The sequence below is a fragment of the Apodemus sylvaticus genome, chromosome 1 (assembly GCF_947179515.1).
Source record: "Apodemus sylvaticus chromosome 1, mApoSyl1.1, whole genome shotgun sequence".
NCBI classification, from domain to species: domain Eukaryota; kingdom Metazoa; phylum Chordata; class Mammalia; order Rodentia; family Muridae; genus Apodemus; species Apodemus sylvaticus.
The window spans coordinates 57,387,230-57,400,872 of NC_067472.1; the positions used below are offsets into that span (position 1 = coordinate 57,387,230).

A 13,643-nucleotide genomic window follows, 5' to 3' on the forward strand; every position below is an offset into this window, starting at 1 on the left:
ACACAAATGAGTGATCGAGGCCAGCTGGGTGCTGGTAAAACTGCTCTTGCAGAGGCAGGCAGTAGGCTAGACTGACCGGCCCTGCCAGACAAAATGTTCAGATCCTTCTCTAGAGTAATGCTGTTGGTTGTTGATACATTAATTCTCCCTGGATACCTGCCAAATTCTTTTGTTGCTTTGGATGACTTTCATTTTGTGTTCTTGGATTTCCCAGAATTAGTCTTTTTACTCTTAAACGATAATTTCGCCTTTCGTTATATCCTGAAATTTCTTTTCTAACCATCCTAACTAGCACTTCCAGAAAAATCTCAAGCATTTTACTTGTATTATAAAAAACATTTTCTATTTTCTGGAACTTTCTTCTGCAAGCTCCATATCCTGAAGCCGTTGAAATATGTCTTCTTAAAGCGGTGCTACTTAACCCGCGCAAAAAGCTATGCTATTGAGTTAGGGTTTTTGTTTTGTTGTTTTTTTTTTCCTTGTTTGTGCTTTTTATTTTTTTATGGAGGAAAAAAGTGTCTATTTAGAATTCGCCATCTGGGCTCAGTTTAGATGATCCCAGTCTTGTCGGCAACCTCTAGAGCATCCTAATCAGGAGCCAAGTGAGCATACACCCGCTTCTCTCCGCCTGGCCTTATCAGGGTGTTGACTTTGGCCACCTCAGTGTCATAGTCTCTTCACAGCCTGTTTGATCTGCTGCTTGTTGGCCTTGACATCCACAATGAACACAGTGTGTTGTTGCCCTCTGTCTTCATGGCTGACTCGGTGGGGTTTATGATGGCACAGTGGTCAAGCTTGTTTCTTCTGGGCGCACTCTTTAGAGGATATTTTGGCTGCCTCCGGAGCCGCACGGTCTTGGGCCCCGGAAGGTGGGTGCTGGTCGGATCTTCTTTCCTTGGCTGTGGACCCTTTCAGCACTGCCTTCTCAGCTTTCAAGGCCTTCGCTTTGGCTTCCGCTTTGGGGGGCGGGGGGAGCGGGGCAGGAGGTGCCTTTCTCGCTTTCGATGCCATCTTGGTGAAAAGGGTGTCCACTACCCCCACCCCCACCCCCCGTTTGTTTTAATCAGAGGGTTATGCTAGATTTTGTGTGGGTGTGTGAATGAAGGTGATCCAGATTTCAACACGGGCGCGGGGGGGGGGGGGCGTTCCTATGGAAACCACACATCTGGTTTTTGAGACAGGAACTCTTAGAGTTGAGTCCAGCAGCTAAGAGAATGCACTGTCTTTTCAGAGGATGTGAGTTCAGTTCCTAGAACCTATGTAAGGCAGCTCACACTGCCTGTTCCTCCAGCTCCAAGGAATCCAACACATCTGACATTTTCAGGCATCTGCATGCACATGTGACCACACCACACACCACACAAACACACAAACCACATACCCACACATGCACACATGTATACATAATTAAAAACAAAATATTAAAACAGAGAGAAAGAGGGAGAAATAGGCATTCTCTCTCATAGACCCAGGATTGACCTGATGAGGCAATCTAGATTACCCAGAACTGGCTACCGGCCCACTGAGGAAGCCGAGGTCTCGGTCATTCCATAAAGCTGGGCATCTCCTTCCGCAGCACCGTTCTGGTGCTGACAGCCTGCAGTTTCCTGGAGAGCTGGCCGCAGTGAGTCCCAGCTCAAAGGCCTAAGAGGCTGGAGTCTGAGTAGCAGCAGTGGACTTGATGGTCTGGAGGAAGTGAGGTAGACAGACAGATGGCCCAGGGTAGGAAGGTGTGACCCCTTACGGTGAGCATCCCCTGCCTAGCCCTCTCTGGAACCCCCATGGCAGACACAAGGGGAAGCGAGTAACTAGGGGACTATGGATGTCTGAGGACATCCTTCAGGAGTTGGGTCTCTCCTCCCACCTTGTGGGTTCTAAGAATTGAACTCAGGTCACCAGGCTTAGCTGCAAGCACTCCTTTCCCCAGAGCCATTTCACCAGTCCAGGAGTCTGGCTGTACTATTTGCTATATTGTATAAACTTTAGAATTAGTTTGTTGATATAAAAATAAGTTTAACTGGGCACTTTAATCCCAACACTCAAGAGGCAGAGACAGACAGATCTCCAAATTTGAGGCCAGTCATCTGGTCTACAGAACAAGTCAGGGTAACACAGAAAAACCCTGTCTCAAAACACAAAACACCAAAACATCAAAATAAAACAAAACAACAAAAGCAAACACCAACAACACCCTTGGCGAGATGGCTACCCAGATGGTTAAGAGCACTGACTTCTCTTCCAGGTTTAGAGCCGGAGCTACCCTTGTGTGCTGAGAACTGAACCCAGGTCCTAGGGAACGGCAGCCATAGCTCTTCCTGACTATTGAGACACCTCTGTAGCCCCATGGAACCAATTCTTTATCAAAATGAGGACCTGAAAACGTTCCTGTCATAGTCTGAGAGTAGTTTTGGTTTTGAACCATGAACTGTGCAGGGCTTTGTCATATTTTCTGCATTTTTGGAATTATCTAGTAGCAATGTGGTTCCCAATCTTCCTTTGTGATCCTTTATTACAGCTCATGTTGTGATGACCCTAAAACATAAAATTATTTTGTTACTACTTCAAAACTAGAATTCTGCTGCTCTTATGAATTATGCTGTAAATATCTGATGTGTGACATCCCCAGGGGTCGTGACCCACATGTTGAGAGCCAATGCTACAACATTTATCCTGTGAATCGTTCTTTAATACAACCATATTAATACAACCATATTAATCTTCCTTGTTTATTTGTTTTTGAAACAGTGTCTCATTAAATAGTCCTGACTGGCCTCAAACTCACTGGGTAGAGCAGGCTGGCTTTTGACTCACAGAACTCTGCGGGTTCTGCTTCCCTCCACAAGAAGAGGATGCCACAGTGCAGTCCTTCTGTGACCATCTCCTGTCCTGGTGCCATAAAGAACCAAAGAACCAGAACAGGCCACTCCTATGCCCACAGGAATGTGACTATTGTTAGGACAATAATTTATTAGTAATTTACCATTGTACTTCTCAAGAAGCATAAATGTATAGAGATGTTTCACTTTCATATTATGTTATAGTAAAAAGTCAAATTTCTCCCTTAATGTGGGGCACAGAGTGGAGAAATGTTTTCACATGCATATCTATAATTATTTATTTATTTATTTATTTATTTATTTATTTATTTATTTATATTTATTTAACATGCATGAGTGTTTTGCCCGTATGCATGTGTATCTAGTACATGTGTGTCTAGCACAGATGGAGGTCAGAAGAGGGTGTCATATGCCCTGAAACTAGAGTTACAGATGGTTGTGGGTCACTATGTGGATGCTCAGAGTCAAACCCAGGTCTTCTGGAAGGGCAGCCATGCTCTTAACTGCTGAGCCATCTCTCTAGCCCCGAAAGTGGTGAAACTTTAATTACTTTGCCCTGTTTTGCGAGAACTAAATGAAGAGCAGAACATTGCCTTAAATGTGGATATGTGTGTGTGTGTTTGTGTGTATTATGTATGTATATATACATATAGATAGATAGATAGATAGATAGAGATATATAGTAGAAGTAGCTCCTCTATAACTATGTAACATTTCAGATTTGTTTTGCCCATTAAGAAAACTTTCTGTCAGCTGGGTCATAGTAGCAGACATCTTTAATCCCAGCACTTGAAAGGCAGAGGCAGATGGATCTCTGAGTTTGAGACCAGACTGGTGGTTGACACAATAATTTTCCGTGAAGATAACAAAAAAAAGTTCAAAAACCAAATTGTGTACTAGGTTCTTTTAGTTTGTTTTATGAGACAAGGTTTCTCTGTGTAGTCCTGGCCATCCTGGACAACCAGGCTAGTCTTGAACTCAGTGATCTGCATGCTGGAATCTCAGAGATCTCCCAAGTGCTGAGATTAAAGTCATATGCCACTAGGTCTGGCTAAAGTTTTTTTAATTAACTGTAGATTAAATTAGATTATTAAGTATTTAAGAAATATATGGAGGCTGTAAATATTGTCTCACGATTCTTCAGTATAATTTGCTATATTAAAATTCATTCATCTAGATAAAAAAAATGTGGTGCATTTACACAATGGAATATCACATCAGCAAGTAATAGATAGATAGATAGATAGATAGAGATGAAATGTGCAGGCAACTGGGCAATGTCTTTAATCCCAGCATTCAGGAGGCAGAGGCAGGCAGAACTCAGTGAGTCAAGGGCCAGCCTGATCTACAGAGTGAGTTCTAGAACAGCCAGGGCTACACAGAGAAACCTTGTCTTGAAAACACCACACACCGGACAAATGGACTTCACTTCATCCAGAGTGAAGTCACCCAGACTCAAGCTCAGCATGGCAGGGCTTCAGGAGTGGGACTGGGACACCATACCAGCATTAAGTCTTCGACCTGCAATCAATCCACTCTACCTGGAAATGTGCTAGGGCAATGGTGGCACAGAACTTCCTGGAGAGGCCAGCTAATGACTGGTCTAATTTGAGGCCCACACCACAAGAGGGAGCCCATGCCTGACTTTGCCCGGAAGGCCGGAAACTGGAGGAGAACCAAATAGGACAGGCCAAAAAACAAAAACAAAATAAACAAGATGAACCAAACAATGGAACGATTCCTAATGATGCCCTGCTATCCTTACAGACCAGGGGCTAGCCCAGTCACCACCTGAGAGGTTGCCTCCAGATGCAGAGACCCACAGCCAAACATTAGGCAGAGAGGACCCAGATTGGAGGTCATCATCTGGTTCCTCTCCTCAGAGCTCAGGGAACCCCAAGGATGAGTGAGAGGAAGAATTGTGGGAGCCAGCAGCGTCGAAGACATTGGGAGAGCACAACCCCTAGAATCAAGTAAGCAGAACTCATGGGGGCTCACTAAGTGTATTAGTCAGGGCTCTCTAGAGTCACAGAACTTATGGGTAGTCTCTGTAGAGTAAGGGAATTTGTTGATGACTTAGAGTCTGTAGTTCAACTCCCCAGCAATGGTCAGCTGTGAGTGGAAGTCCAAGGATCTAGCAGTTGCTCAGTCCCACAGGCTAATAGATTCCAACAGATGTGCTGGCAAGTAAATGCAAGCTGGTGATGAAGAACAAATCTTCCTTCTTCCAGTGGCCTTGTGTAGGTCTCCAGAAGAGATGTGACCTAGATTAAAGGTGTCTACCACCACACCTTTAATCCTAAATGACCTTGAACTCAGAGATCTCCTTGCCTTAGTCTCCTGGGATTCATAGCCACTATGCCTCAGGATCTCCATGCCAAGATCCAGGTCAGAAACTTGTATCTCCCAGCCTCCAGATGAGGATCACAGGTGAGCCTCCAATTCTGGGCTGTAGTCATTCAGATATAGTAAAGTTGACAACCAGGAATAGCCACTACACCAAGACTGAAGAGGTGAGGCGGTCAATCACAGAGCCTGCCTGGCTGTGCATTAGGTCCTAGGCAAATGTTCTGGTTGTTGGCTCTGTGTTTTGGGGGGATTCCCGACAGTGGAAGTGGGGGTGGGGTGTCTGATTACTTTGCCTGCTTTTGGAAACCTTTCTTCCTACTGGGTTGTCTCACCCAGCCTTAGTGTGAAGGTTTGTGCCTTGTCTTACTGAGCTTGGTTGATGTCCTTGGGAGGCCTGCTCTTTTCTTGATGGGAGATGGTAGTGGGGCTGTGGATCTGGGAGGCAGAGGAAGTGGAGGTAGAAAGCTTTGATTGGGATAAATTGTATGAGAGAAAAATAAAAATTAAAAAAAATATTCATTCTTCAAAATAGGAGTTTTCAGGAAAAAAAGACATCTTAATATATGAATTGGGGTGGAAGACACCAGTACACAGACAGTGGCAATCTGTAATCTTCCAGTTTCATAAAGTACCTGGTCTAATGAGTTTGTTTACTTGTGAGCTTAACAAAAACATTTAGGGTACAAAGTACACCAATTCTCTCAATTCTCTTGCAGAAGTTAGAAGTAAGGGCACCCCGTCTCTATCCATTGTCTTATGCCTGCATCACCTCACACCAACCAAATAAGGACATGATTATAAAAACCAAGTCACTGAACAGTATCTGCTATAAACACAGACATAGAGGTCCCTGGTGAAATTTGCCAAAGTAAGAGATAGGCTAGACCGTGGTAGCAAAATGCAGGCAGTACAAGCTGAAGACAGGAGATCTGAGCCCCGTGCATCACAAATGCCTGCTGGTAAGCGCCGCACTTGAGGCTGAGGTCGGAAAATCACGGATTCAAGGACAGACTTTGTCTCATAAAGACCAGCACCATGCACACAATAAGTGAACAAACAGAGTCTAACCATGCACACAACAGGCACATGTGCAGACACACAAACACACATGCACACACACAGACACATGTGCAGACACACAAACACACATGCACACACACAGGCACACACACAAGAATTATATGACATGTTGAAGTGTGATTTATTCCAGGTTTGGTAAACGGGTTTAACATGTAAGAGACATTTCTGGGCAGCAGTGGCAGTGGCAGAGTTCAAGGCTAGCCTGGGCTACAGAGTAAGTTCTGGGACAGCTAGAACTACACAGAGAAACCCTATCTCCATAACCAAACCAACCAAACAAAAAATATTTTTAAGCTGGGCAGTGGTGGTGCATGCCTTTAATCCCAGCACTTGGGAGACAGAGGCAGGAGGATTTCTGAGTTTGAGGCCAGCCTGGTCTACAAAGTGAGCTCCAGAACAGCCAGGGCTACACAGAGAAACTCTATGTTTTGGAAAACCAAAACCAAACCAAAACAAACTCTGGAGACCGACCCTCTTACTGGTTTGTCTTTGCCTCCCAGCCCTGTGCTGAGAGGAGGAGGCCTCGCCTGGCTTTTCATGGGTGCTGGGGATCTCAGTTCTTCACATTTGAGTACTTTACTGAGTCATCTCCGCAGCCTCTGGAGCCTAGTATCTTCATCTTGGACTCTGGCTTAATGCACTTCTTGAGTTTGTGTGAGGAGAACTGCTTTTCGGTATCCCCTCCCCACCACGGGGACGGACCTGGATGGTGATGACAGATGCTCTCGCAGTTGGACATGGAGGTGTCAAGGCCTTCTCCAGCAGCGGTGGTCTCTGGCTCTGTGGGATGAGGACACACGGGCAGCACCGCCGTGTCAGAGCACCAAGAGCAGCTGAGTGGCAGGCAGGGGAGCTGTCCCACAACACAGTGGCTCCAGTGGTGGCTTCTGCAGAACCTCCTCTCTAGCTTCCCTAAGAATTGTGTAAGGAACTGACCTATATCCTGTCTCTACCCAGACCAGCTGGAGAAGTTTCTAGAATGGCCACCTTCCTGATTTGGCAATGGCTTTCAAGGTGAGTGCTTTGTAGCTGCTTCTTCCTCATTGAACTCTCTCTCCAGGCTCAAGAGACTCAGGAAACTTGAGGATCCTGCAACGCAGAAAGTCACAGGGCTGGCAAAGCCCATCCCGCACAAACGTTATAGAAGCTGTCAGTTTCAGTCGAGGAATCTCAAATGGAGCTGTTCCAGCAGCTTCCTGGAGTGCTCGGGTTTGGGTAACCGGACTCTCAGAAGCAGTACCAGTCCACTCACTGGCTCACTAGCTAGACCTGAGTGGAATTTTTTTCTTTGGCCTGTTGTAGATGCCAACATCTATATCTAGAGTGTCAAATTACTCAACAGTGACAACTTACTGCTACAGCTCGCATGAGGACCTGGCCTTTTGCCGCAAACTGGGCCTAAGTCTTTCCTCTCCCAGACTGACTTGTAAGAAACCCTGTAAGAGCAGGAGCCCCCTCCACCCCAGATCCTCAGAATGACTGAGGCCCAAGGTTATCCTCTCACTCAGTGCTAACCATAACTGCTTCAGCACGTCCTGCTGGGGGCTTCTCAGGGGTGAGGCTAGGGCTGTGGCTACTGCAGAGCCCTGCTGAGTGTGGCGATGGTGGCCTGCCATGGATGACAAAATCCTGCTCCCTCCCAGCCTGACCTCAGGGAAACACGTAACTCCTTCTGCTGGCTGACTTCCTCAGCTGTGAGGGGAGACCTGCAGGAATGTTTCAAGGATGACATGTGTGTAAAATACTAGCCTGGTGCCTTGATGTACCGCATCCTAGGTGCCTTGCACATCTGGAGAAAGGGGCCTGAGACGTTCTTAAGTTCTTCTTTTGTTTGTTTTTGTTTTTGAGACAGTGTTTCTCTGTGTAGCCCTGGTTGTCCTAGAACTCACTCTGTAGACCAGGCTGGCCTCGAACTCAGCAATCAATCCACCTGCCTCTGCTTTCCAGGTGTTGGGGGAGTAAAGGCATATCCCACCACCACCTGCCTGAGAACAAGTTCTTACCTGACAAGATTCTTAAGCCCGGCCTGGGTTTCCCACGGGCTGCCATCCAAAGCTAGGTTTGGGGGCTGTTCTGTTGGTTCTGACCAGGTCATGCAGGCCCTCCCTCCATCCTTAGACCCGAGCCTCACTGGCACACCCTGTACAGTTAAGTTAGGTCCAATCAGCTCTAGCCAAGGAGAGGCTCTAGCCACCCCACCCAGACTACTAGCTTATGATCTGACTCAGCTGGGGCAGAGTTGGGAGGCCCGGCCTCAAGCTCCAGCCTGCAGAAGCTGCACAGTCATCTTGGGTCAGGTCAGACCCTGTGAGAAACATATTTTTCAGACCATCCGAGCATGAATTATGGAGGTCTGCAGCGCTGGGATTACTCTGGATCTTTCTGGGGGCTTCTGACCCAATCCCAGTAAGTTGGCTCCTAACAAGGGTCCAAAAGAAAACAAGCCAGGAGTTGTCGTCTGTGGATGGCATTTTATGGGGCAGGAGCTACAAGCATATGCGCCTCTGGCAGGCACCAGCCTCATGCAGTCCCACCTGGCATTACTCAGTGGGCTGCAAGCCCCCGGAGGTAGTCCCCTACCAGGGGCAGCACGGCCCAGTCATCAGTCCTTAGGGCTACAGGCACGCCGTCCACCTGAGCGTTCTCCAGACGCAACAGCAGCATGGAGTCGGGGGGCAGGCGGACGGCTATGAGGTAGGTGGTAGGGGGCTGAGCCACCACTACAAAGGGCTCTAGGTGTTGGGACACCAACGCCTCCAGGCCCTGTGGCCCAAGTGGACACCACACACGACTTTCGACACCCTTTGGCAGGCAGGAGTTCCAGAGCTCCTCAAAGAACTGCAACTCAGAGCCCTTTGGGAGCTGGGGGAAAGGCAGGAAGAGGTCAGCAAAGTTCACAGACAAGGGTGGCAGGTGGGCATGGCACGTGAGGCCAGTGGTTGTACTGTAAAGGACACGGACGTGTAGGCAGGCGGGGGCTGGGCATCGGGGCTGCAAAGGCAGGTCCAGAGAATGGGCAGGTTGTCCTGGATGCAAGCAGGGAATGTGGACGGCCTCCAGGGGCTCGTAGAGCTGTCCCTCCACATGGAAGCGCAGCTCCAGCGTGTAGACAGGAGCGTCCAGGGCCCGCACCTGCAGGTGCAGCACTGGGCGTGGGCCTTTGGCCCTCCGAGGTCCAACACTCAACTGAACTGGAGCTGAGGTCTCCTGCACCATCAGTGCTGACGCGAAGCCCTGGTTCTCGGCCATGAGGGATGAGGCCAGTGCGGGTGCAGCCAGCGAGGGGCCCAGGGCCATCCCCAACTTGGAACTCGATAGGTGGGACAAGAGGACATAGTACAGTCGGGCATGGTCCCGTCCATCAGCATTCTCTAGCTGCCTGGCCAGTTCCTGCAGCAAGCCCGCCAGGCCATGTCCCCAACCTGTTCGCAGCAGAGCCCGGCACACCCGCAGCAGGGCCTGCTGTAGGCCCCAGTCGGTGCAGTGTGAGGCGGCGGCCTGCAGAAAGCTGAGGGTGGCACTCTGAGCTCCCTCTGCCACCTTTGCCAGCATCTGCAGGTGCCAGCAAAGTGCTTCGTTCTTGCCTGGCCTGGCCACCGCCTCTTGGAGCAGCTCCTCCCTGAGGGGCTCTCTCAGCTCAGGGCTAACCTTATCTAAGAGGTCCACAAAATGGGGGGCCAGGGAAGGACGAGCTCGGTACAATTGGGCCAGGCCCTGGATCAAAGATGTCCGGACCGTGGGTTGTCTAGTCAGGCAGCTGGTAACAAGGTACGAGGCCTGGAAACAGAGAGCGGCCAAGGCTCGGGGGCCACCATCCAGGGCTGCCCTTTGTTGAAGCCCAGCCAGCAGCTCCTGCAGGAACCACTGTGGGCCCTGAAGCTGGCCTCTCTCCTCTTCCTCATCATCAGCACAAAGTAGACACAGCAAATGCAGGCGGGCCAGGAGGACCATTGGGTCATGAAGGAGACTGGGCATAAGGCCCCGGCATGGCTGGAGTCCCAACAGCAGTGGGGCAGACTCTTCCCCCTCTGGACCCAGGGGGCAGTTCTCAGGGAAGCTCAGGATGCAATGCAGGTAAAAGAGGTGTGTGGGCGTGGGCAAGGCGGGGTGCTGGGCTGCCAGGGTGAGCCTACGGAGCAGCAGGGCTTCATCCTGAGCAGTGAACAGGGCCTCGCCGAAGGCCGCCTTGAGAGACAGAACTGAGTGTAACAGTGTCAGCTGCGCTGTGCCCAGCAGCCGAACTAGCTGTGGCTTGAAAAGCACTGGTGGCTGTCCCCGGAGACCCCGGAGGGCCCAGCTCAGCAGCCACAGAAGTTGAGCCTGAGCCACAGGAGTGAGCAGATAGGAGGTGTCCAGGAGCTGGGCTACGGCGGCCTTCAGCTCCCGGGTGTCCTCGGGGCTGGGCTCTAGAGTTGGGATGCCACGCTCCTCCTCCCCAGCTGTGGGCCTAAGATGGCCATCCCACTCTTCGGCCAGTGTCCAGTCCCAGGGACAGCTCCCAGTGGAGAAGTCACCAGACACAAGCAGGCCATGCAGGCCAGCCCCAGACCTGGACTGTAGCACCAAGGCGTTGTGCAGAATAAGGGCCAGAAGCAGGCTGACGGGCTGGACGGGACCCATTTGCCCCAGGAGGCTGCGCAGCATGCCCAGGACGCCGGCCAGCAGCCCAGGCTTACAGCGCTCAAGTTCTCCAAGGCATTCACAGGCGGTGGCCTGTAGATGGCGCTGTTCTGAGGCGGTGCCAAAGCTTCGTCCCATGTCTCGGCCTGAAGCTAAGCCAAGAAGTAAGGGCAGGAGCCGGCAGGAAGCTCCCGAAGTGGGTCCAAGAGCACTTCCTGACACCAGGGCTGTGGTGGCGGCCAACAACAGGAGCCTCCGGAGGGCTGACGGTCTGGAGGGCAGGAGGACAAGCGTGTCCAACAAGGAGGTGGCAGCAGCCTCTGCGGCAGGTGCATCAGGCCAAAGTTTGTCAGAGTACTCCAAGCTCAGTGTCAGCAACGAAACCTGAGACGGGGGATTTAAGGGGACCTCATTACGTTCGGCCGTGCAGTAGAATGAAGCAACCATGTGGACCACGGCAGAGCACACAGGCAGGACCTACCTTGGTCTGCTCGCTCAGCTTTTCACTCCTTAGGTCACTCAACAGGTCGCGACCCAAATCCTCACCTCCGGCACCTGCCAGAAAGGCGGATGGGCTGGCTCGGAAAGCACCCAGGCGCTGGGCCCAGGCCTCTCGACTCAGGGGCCCCATGGTCAGTCATCCACTTCTCTGCAAAGGGGAAGGAGCGTCAGACACGGAGGCGAGGACGCGCAGGCCTTCACGGTCGCTAGAGGGCGCCCATGTCCTCCCCCTTCCCTGCGTGGCTGCTGTCACCCTAGGGCCGTCTTGCCGACCCCAGCAGAGACACACACACCCGCCCCAATGCCTAGGTCCCAAGATGAAATCAGAGGCTTCGGAAATGATGCCCGAGCAACAGCCCAGGCCCCTGCAGGATAGGACCCGCAGCGATCGGGGCGGGAGTGCCCGGGAGGTGCGTGCGGAGAGCTCATTAAGCCTCCCGCCTACGAAGGGCATCGAAACCACAGCGTCGCTCGGGCCCCTGGCGCCCGTGGTAACGGGTCGGCCTCTCTCACCGCTTGAGTCAGCTGCCGCGGGCGCTCGGTCGGCTCCTTCCGGGCTGGCAGGCTGGCGGCGCGGGCCGGGGCGGGGCGCGCGGCGCGTGGGCGGCCGGGATGGGGCGAGCCCAGGGGCGGGGCGTAACGGAGCCTCCGCCTGCCACGCCCGCCAGGCCGGCAGGTGCCGACTCGCTGGTTTCGCCAGGTCTGAGTAACTGTCTCGCCGTGCAGGCCCCCTGCCCCGAAACCGCCGCAGGCACGGGCAGGGGCGGAGTTTGATGGGCCGGGCTCCCGGTCCGCTCCCGGATGGAACCGCGTTCCCAGGCCCTGGAGCAGAACAGCGGCTTGGGTAGATCGGGAAGACAGCCAGCACGTCCCCTAGTTCGCCCGCCCCGGCCCCGGGACTGCGCGCTGCGGCCCAGCTGCTTGAGTGCGGGTCTTCGGGTGGCCGCTGGGAGGCGCGCGAGGCGCAGTCCCAGGGCAGAGCAGGAAGAGCAAGGCGTGGGTCCTTGCGGACCGGTCGAACCGGCGCTGCAGGGCTTGGCTTGGCGTCCTTAACGCTGACCCGGCGTCGGGGGTGGGGGTGGGGGGAACACCTCGCTCAGCTTGGGAGGCGAGGAACCGGCGCCAGGGTCGCAGCCGGATGGTAGCTGCTGACCTTTGCCCGAAGTCGCACGGATTGCCAACAGGGGTCGGGCGGACTAGAGTACAGGGAGCAGGGCAGGGCCTTAAGACGCAGCGAAGCAGAAAAACAACGGGATCCTGACTCTAGTGTGTTGGCGAGGACTGGGGGGTCGCTCAGCTCGTAACACATTCTATATGAACTGAGAAACCAAGGCTTGAGAAGACAACGGCCAGGCTGCCAGAGACCCGAGGCCAAGAAGTACACACTGCCTACCGGAGTCTGGGCCTGTGGTTCAGGAGGTCCAGGCTGTGGGTGCCCACTGGCCCGCTAGTTTCAGGGGCACAGAACTTCTGATGCCCAAATCTTATGCTAACCTCCTATAAAGCCTCCTGCTAGCCACTTTGAAGATGAAACACATGTGCTAGCTTCTGGCTATTTGTCTTTGTCCCTTTTGGTTGCCCAAGTTCCTCCCTACCCCCTATCATGACCTGACTGCAGATGAGGATGGTGAGGTAGAGTCCTAAAAAGAAGAGTGCCTGGGCCCCCAGAACAGGGGCAGAAGAAGAGGGAGGGTGGAGATGGTGTGGGGGGGGGGGGGAGGCTGGGGGGGGGAGAGGCAGGGGGAGGGGCAAGACAAGCTAGAAGACCTGGGCTCTGCTCCTCTAGGCTCTGGCTCCACAGCTGACTCACAGGCGACAGCTCTAAACCACTTCCCTCTAGGTGCCTCAGTTTCCCCATCTATAAATTGGGAGTGATGACTCCTGTTCAAGAAGCTTTGGGGTGGGGCGCCGGGCTAATTAGGCCTAAGATGAAAGAGGCCAGGGTGAGAGCAGCCCTGGGCTGGGAAGGCAGGTTGGAGTAGGAGCCGGTCTGGTTGCCCTGTCTGAGGCCCAGAGGGTGCTGATAACCGCAGGTCTGGTCTCCCAGCTCTCCGGGAGCCAGAAAGGATTATTAAATCCTGTTACAGTTGAGGAGAGAGGCTTCCAGGGGTCAGGGAGTCCAACTCTGGCTGTGTCCCAAGGCTGTGATGCTGTGGCCTCTGCCAGCCTCCACCCTCCCTGGGCTTTGATTCTTTGAGGTGGCATGTGTGGTTTTCCAGAACGGTGATGGATGTATCTTTCTGAACTCTCCCGGGC

At 52.3% G+C, this 13,643-nt stretch overlaps 1 protein-coding gene and 1 pseudogene across 1 annotated transcript; both read right to left on the bottom strand.

Moving 5' to 3' along the window:
* Positions 1–548: 548 nt before the first annotated feature.
* LOC127678468 (60S ribosomal protein L23a-like) lies at positions 549–1,015 on the bottom strand (annotated as a pseudogene).
* A 5,348-nt stretch (positions 1,016–6,363) lies between these two features.
* Ap5b1 (adaptor related protein complex 5 subunit beta 1) lies at positions 6,364–12,275 on the bottom strand. Its single transcript, XM_052192491.1, has 3 exons — positions 11,901–12,275; positions 11,368–11,535; positions 6,364–11,270 (listed from the first exon to the last, which is right to left on the bottom strand). The coding sequence occupies exons 2-3, from the start codon at positions 11,515–11,517 to the stop codon at positions 8,811–8,813; spliced, it is 2,610 nt and encodes an 869-aa protein (XP_052048451.1). The 5' UTR covers positions 11,518–11,535; positions 11,901–12,275; the 3' UTR covers positions 6,364–8,810.
* Between the last annotated feature and the right edge of the window lie 1,368 nt (positions 12,276–13,643).